At 39.4% G+C, this 7,447-nt stretch overlaps 1 protein-coding gene across 1 annotated transcript; it reads left to right on the forward strand.

Annotated features, from left to right (window-relative positions):
• The first annotated feature begins 490 nt into the window (after positions 1 to 490).
• Positions 491 to 1,199, forward strand: ccdc85ca (coiled-coil domain containing 85C, a). Its single transcript, XM_051078142.1, has one exon. It carries the CDS (start codon positions 688 to 690, stop codon positions 1,021 to 1,023), a length of 336 nt encoding a protein of 111 aa, XP_050934099.1. The 5' UTR covers positions 491 to 687; the 3' UTR covers positions 1,024 to 1,199.
• Positions 1,200 to 7,447: the final 6,248 nt, after the last annotated feature.

Here is a 7,447-nt window from a genome sequence, read left to right on the forward strand (position 1 = left end):
CTCATTATGCACAGTTTCTGATATTGTTAAATTGTGCATGCAGTGCTCAATATTACCGAGCAAAATCGCAAATGTATTTTCAGCGTTAACTGACATTAACGGTAGTCGGTGTTATTTTAACACGTGATTTATCTAAACTAACACAGCAGAGTACACAGCAACCCCACACAAGTGTTAATGTAACACTGAAGAGAGTGGACACATAGGAACACTTGTCTAGTGATACATTTAACACTCTCAGTCTAACACTGATGGTTTTGCTGTGTAGTACTCTAGGTTTCTTATGTGTAGAGTTTTTAGTGCACGTGTTCCATAACGGTGTAAATGCTGCTTGGGAGGCAAATAAGCTACTGTTATTTGTAGTCAGCAAAGGTGGCTAGATTGTACTGAATAGGTGACTTGAACTGACCAGACCTGCTGAGACCAGTAATGTGTGGATTGGTGGAGCACGTGCACGGATCTGTCCCTAATCCAGTGTGTGTATCATGGATCTGTTTTCATAATTACGTAGTCGTTCTATAGTTAGTAGATTTCCGGTTTATTAGGGTAACCTTAGAGACAGCTGGGGTAGGGGCGGTCATGGGGCGGATGTGAGCCGGGTGTCGGACAAGGAGATGCTGATGCTGGGGAAGCAAGCAGGATGTGATCCGGAGGCTAAGGAGGCTGGAAAACCGCAACAAGGACCTGATGCTGGAGCACGGGAACATGATGAGAAACGTGAACCGGAGCATGCAAGTCCACCCCCACGAAGATCCGAGGTCTCAAAGTGGTCAACTAGGAAAGGATATCCAGGAGCTCTGCTGCTTCTTGGACGACGACCGACAGAAAGGGGAAGAGGGTGTCCCGGGAGTGGCAACGATTCGGCCGCTAGACGGTCAGCATCCTGTAAAAAGACATCGGACTGTACCAACAAAAGCTGAAGGAGATGGAGGCCAGTCAGGAAACGCTGAGAACGGAGAACACGGAACTGAGAGAGGAGCGGAGCCGGCTCCCGGAGCTCCATCGACAGCCAGTCTAGGCTGAGCATCGCTGTCGGGGATGGTAGTAGTGGGCCTACATCTAGTCCAGTACCGGGAGTACTGGTAGTCTTGACCACCTCCTCTACAACCATTTACTCAAAGTATCCGAAGGAAATATAGCATCTCCAAGATCGTCGTTGGACGACCTGTCCCCTCCTTACTTCCAGCGAGGCACTGGGCTCAGTGGTGAGTCATTCTCAGATTTTATGTCCCTGCAGATCAGGATTAAACTATGGTACATAAATTAGTTTAGCTACATAAAGTTTTGAAACTTGGGATAGGCTCATGAGCTTTTGGGCATCTGGTGAAACAGGCTACAGCACTCAGTGGAAACCATCGGAGAGAAATTGTACTTAAGTTATAAGTCAGGTATAATATAACGCGTTTTTTCATGATAGCCTAATAATGAGTCCCCATAACAGATGGAGTTTGCTCAGTGATCATGGAGATGGATCTGTTGAAATGTGCACAGGAGTTCTAATTGTATAAGAACTTCTCATTTGTGCTGGCTTAAAAATTAAACATTACACAAGTCAGAGAAGTCCTATAGACAGAGACAACGTCACCCAGCTTCTTCCTTTGCTCCTATCATTATAACGGTTGCATACAGTGTTGGGGTTGTCATCTCAGTTGTTATGTTGACAAAGATTAAGTTACTTTTTAATGAATCCCAAACATGTTAATTCCTTTTAAATTCAAAAGAGCGTGTTATTCAGAGAGTCAAATGCACGTGATGGTAAATATATCAAGCAACACTTTGAAAGTGTTAATTTAGCACTGAAGAGAGTGGAAACATATAGACACTTTTCTAGTGTTAAATTTAACACTCTCTGTGTTGATTTAAAACTGGTGATTTTGCTGTGAAGAATAGTGTGCTTTTTGTAAAGCCAGACAAGACAAAGCTTATTTTTCCATTCCAGCTGAAGAATGAAGCGCTGAACATGAAACATAGAGTAATTAGTGCATCCTGACCTCAGACAGGATGCACTAATTACTGTCTTTAAGATCATAGATTAAGTCAAGAACCCCTTAGAACTTTGTCTTAAATTCTACTGTGCATCCAAAAATTTCTCACAGAGCACTGGAACACGCTGCATTGATCAGTTAGGTTGTTTGTGTTAATGTGTGACTTTCAGTGGTGATAAAAAGTATTCAGATCCTTTACAAGAATAAAATTACTACACAATAACAGAAACAATCAAGGCAGTGGTATTTTAGCAACTCCTGTGTTCTGTGAGCATCAGGAAAAGGTTGCAGTTTGGTATGTTAAAGTAAAGCTCATATCTTTGTGTTGTTTAAATTTTAATATGTAGGCAGGTGTTAATATAGATATAGATATTTAATTAGCTAAATGAACACAAGTGTAGACAATGACTTAACATATTACATACAAATCACAACAAATTACAAGCTTGAAATCAAAATGTGGATGTAAATGTGATAAACAGCATATATATATATATATATAAACAGCTGGCTAGCATTTTTGGCTACTTTACTTGTGAAATCTTTGGTGGATGGTATTGTGAGCTAGTCAAGTTACCTGTGATAGTCTCATTTCTGAACACTGCACTTGTGTTTCATCTCCATTTTCCCTCATTCTCATTCCTGCTGCCTCTGTTCCTGTCTTCCTCTGCACTGATTGCTAATGCCGGTCCCTCATCTCTTTCTTTTCCTTTTGCCTTCTTAAAGTATCTCAATAAACAAGTCATATTGAATGACAAAGTTTATAAGTCAAAGTTTATAAGTAATTCTTGAAAAGCATTCATAGTAGCTAGTTGCACAGAAAAACTGAGTAGCATTGCAGCATGTTGCTTTCATTCTTCTCTCTGGTGTGCACATTAGACAGCTAGCTGTTTGCATAGCTTAAGCAATTTTAAGCTTACTCTGTACCTTGCACAGCATTTATTCATACATAATGTTAGTTTGTAAGCCCTGGGTTCGTAATTAATCAATCCATAATTGATATCTGTCATAGTCACTTTCCTTCAGCCAGGTTAGATGGAAGTGTGACTGGTTTGCTTGAACGCCATCTGGGTTACGTTTTTGCAAGTCATGCAGCAACTCCCGCCCTACTTGGCTAGTACTCGCCAGCTGTGAGGTTGAGCAGTTGTCTATCAACACGGTAGATAACCAACCAAAATAATCGCTGGTTCATCTGATTTTGGTGTGAGAACTGTTTGACACAACAGAATAGGCCACTTGCGTAGGCTATGGCATAGGCTCAGTGTCGATCCTACACAGAAGTACCAACCAGACTTGACAGTGAAGATTCACTGTGGAAATGTGAAGTTCAGCTGTAGGACATGAGTGAACTGCTTCTCAAAACATTGTGGGATAGCAGAGGACACTGAACTGGCTAGTGATGTAAAAAATCAGAGGGGTGAAAAGATGAAATTTTATGAGTCAGGAGCTGCTGTGGATTTATGTGTGTGGAGGAGAAGATCATTATTGTTATTGTATCACGGTTAAAAAAAAACAATTGCAGCAATTTGCTGCGTCATAAAAAGTCACATAAGCTAACAAGCAAGTGGGTCCTCACAACTAGGTGGACCGTTACAATAATAAAATGGAGGGTTAGGTAGTGGAAGGTCATGGTGTAAAGACACAATAATGACTATTGGTTTGACATGGGTAATGTGCATCAGTGAAGGTCTTGGGTTTGGTGGATCCCTCTATCCACCCCAATCTTCTCCCAATCTACTTTGTAACTCTTTATACAACATCACCCAACTTCTTCCTTTGCTCCTATCATTATAACGGTGGCCACTAGTGGTATAACTAATGATAAAACCTAACCATGGGTCATAGTAAGCTGATGCACAGACAACCAATGGGCTTGTTTCAATAAACACATAGAGGCTGCATGTTGAATTAAGATAGTGTGAGCTCTCTTTGGTCATTGAAACCCATTAACTTTAAATGTTGCTTCGTTTTCATCAGAAAACAAACCAGCAGACCAGCAGATATGCCAAATAAAGAGCGCCACTCCTATTAAAGAGAAAGAGTCTGTGTTTGCTGTAATGAGCTCTGACTTGTCTTCATAGGAGAAAAGCAGGTTAGGAATTCCCACATTCCAGCATACATAATGGACTGACAGCAGTGTGGGAAAAAGGTGCTTTGACAAAACAATAATTCTGTATTGTTTTGTCCAATAGGAGTAACAAAGAGCATGTGAGAGGTTTCCATATTCATATGACTGGCTGAGACTGTATTCAGACCAAAGCTGAGTCTTTTCAGTGTGAGTTTGTTCAGTGTTTCACTGTTTAGTTTTGTTCTCATGTCATATAAAATATAATATAAATATTGTATTGTCGTTATTTATTTTACTTCTAAATTCAACCACAGAAATGCAGACACTGTTATATAAAGGGCCTGAGCAGAAGACAAAACACCTGCAATCTAACAGCCCTGTAATAATACTATTTCAATCAAGCTTCCAGTAATTAACAGCTGCTGAGAAGAGATGAAACCTGGGCTACAAGAGAAAAAAAAAATGTGAGAAGCATGTGTAGTAAAAATACCAAAGTACTCTGTTTTTTCAAGGATATGGTCTCTGACATGGCAGAAAGAATCCTCTATATTATATTGCTGCACATCCAACTGTAAGAAACAACATACTGGACACAGGGACAAACAATGTTGTGAGGCAGTTAGACTTTGCTTAGGAGATTTAACAAGTCAGTGGTATAACTCTAACATGTTCTTCTTTCCATGTCACCCACTTGTTCTTCCTGCAAGAACAAGAGACATGTAGAATCAGAACAGGAGGAAGACATAACACAATGTGAGAGAATCCATGAATGATCCACCACAGTCCCCGCCTGAAGTGAGCGCATGCACAGTTCATTCCTGGTGGATATGTGGTCGTTGGGAACAAAATGGCTGAGGGCTTTGTTAAGTCCAGGGCCTATGACAGGATTATATTGCCATGGATGGTTATGAAGTCCTGGAAAGCATTCTTGACTTGCTGTGCAGTCAGTAAGAGGTTTTTAATTACCATGTTTTATAGTTCTACTGTCTATCTGGCTCCTTAGAATATACCAGTTGTTGATTTGTTATATTTATTTATTATATATTTTTGATATATTTTTTCTTTTTATTTAGCCTCAATATCTACTTCATGTTCATGATCACTCTTTATTCCTCATCTTGACAGATAACTCCTCCTCAATCTAAATGGTAACTCTCAGTCAACTCTGAGCTATGTATGAATTCTTATGTGCATGAACTGTAGCTGCCAAGAGACATTTAGTAGCCAAGTGTCCAGTTACTTTTAAAACCCTTGCAATTTGGTCACTAAGTGTAAACAGGCTGCATCTCCCACAGTTCTTTCTATATAGATATAAACCACTCAAATTAAGGTTGAGACTTGGCACTTTAATGTAGTATCCATTATTTTATTTCAAATTGAATGTGCTGACGCTCAGAGCCAGGAACAATGTCTGAACTAGACAATTTTCTTCTTCATTTATTCAGTAAAGGCCTAGCTTAGTTTTAAAGTCTGGGTTTAACTTGCTTTAAAATCAAATATGCTTATATCTAAGTATATTGCATTCTTATACTGCATTTTCAGCCACCTTATTGTTGTGGCTCTGGTAGTGTTAATGTCAGTCAGTTGGTCACTCCATCGCTTTGGTCCAGACTTAAATATCTAAAAAAATATTGGTTGGCTTGCCATGACATTTGGTACATCATTCACTGCAGCCAGAAGATAAACAGATGATAGCAATAACTTTGGTGATCCTTTCATCCTGTGTGTATACTACTGTATGTCTGTATGTATGTAATCTTCAAATGCCTTTTATAGGCCAGATATACTTATGTTGTACAATCCTGTTCTGAAAGCAGCTCATACAACAACAGTACAGAATTAGGATTAGATGGCCTAACCAGAAACTGTTTGGGAAAATCAACAATGGGCTTTTCGGCCATATGTGGAAATTAAGCTTCCAAAAAAGAGAAAAAACACACCAATTGGGGTCTCATAAGGAGAAGAACAGAGAGTGGAATTCACACAGTACTCAGGTATTAGCTTACTGCAGCCATCAGATACTGTAAATGTCCACAGACCAGGCTGCTGGTTTAGGTTAAATAAACTGTGAATGATCCAATGATTCTTTTTCTATAATATTCCTCTGTTTATTTCCAGTAAATTAAGGATGAGTCTTGTGAATGTGAAATTATTATTTATTACCGTCTCTCAACCATTACCGTCTCTCTCTTTCTCTGTGTTTTTCTTTGTATCTCTCCCAGTCTAATGAGAGAACATGAAGACACTGAGGAAGGATCTCTTAATCATTCAGAAACTCAGCTCTCACAGTTCCAGGACAGCATATACTATAACATTTATAAGAATTGGAATGTGTGTGTGACTGAGTCATGTCAACAACATACAAGCACTAAGAGCCTCAAACTACTGAGAGCTAATACAGACATGGACAAATTTGTTGGTACCCGCACAGCTTGTTGAAACAATGCTTCATTCCACCTGGAAAATAATCATATTAAAGGTAATAGTCTCATATATTCCTGCCTGCCTATAGTATGTGATAGAGAAAACCGATAAAACTGTGAAAAGACATGATTTATTGTTTATTTTACCAAGATATGCTAAAATAAGCCTGGATACATTTGTTGGTACCCCTAAAAAAGATTATAAATCATTGCATACTAATCATGTTCCTAACTAATTGTTAACCTTAGTGTCACAGGTGTCTGCAATCTTTTTATCAGGCAATCAGCCTATTTAAAGAGAGAAAACGTGCCACTGTGTAGTTTGTTATCACTGTGTGCACCGCACAGACCATGGACCAGAGAAAGCAAAGGAGAGAGCTGTCTGAGGAGCTCAGAAAGAAAATAGATAAGTAGTAGATAATAATCTTAAAGGTAAAAGGCTATAAGACCATCTCCAAGCAGCTTGACGCTTCTGTGACTGCAGTTGCAAACATTATTAAAAAGTATAAGGTCCATGGGACTGTAGTCAGCCTCCCATGATGGGGCTGCAGGAAGCACTACAACCCCAGGTTGATCAGAAGGATAGTTGCAGATGGTAGACAACGAGACAAGGAAGACAGGCAAAGAGATTTAAGATGAACTCCAAGGTCAAGGTATGCTTTTTGGCAAGTCACATTAGCTTTTTGTTCACAAACAAAAAAAAGAAGTTTTAAAAGAAAAGACCACCACCTTCCTTGGCCGGTTTCATCCTTCTGACCCAAAGAAGCAGTGGTGGAAGAAGTACTCAGTTCCTTTACTGAAGTAAACATACCAACACAACAATATAAAAATACTCCAGTATACTCCAAATAAATTTCCTTTATTGAGGTAGACCTATGCTACTTACACTGAACCAGTCTAACAGTTGAAGTTGATGTCTTTGAATATGACATTTTCACCACTTCCATGCACAGAGAACAGCACAAAACAAG

This window comes from Lates calcarifer, linkage group LG19 (genome assembly GCF_001640805.2).
Source record: "Lates calcarifer isolate ASB-BC8 linkage group LG19, TLL_Latcal_v3, whole genome shotgun sequence".
In the NCBI taxonomy this organism is placed as follows: domain Eukaryota; kingdom Metazoa; phylum Chordata; class Actinopteri; family Centropomidae; genus Lates; species Lates calcarifer.

Bases quoted from the DNA above. Each gene is read 5' to 3' on its own strand.
- ccdc85ca (XM_051078142.1), top strand. From the start codon at position 688: ATGCTGGAGCACGGGAACATGATGAGAAACGTGAACCGGAGCATGCAA.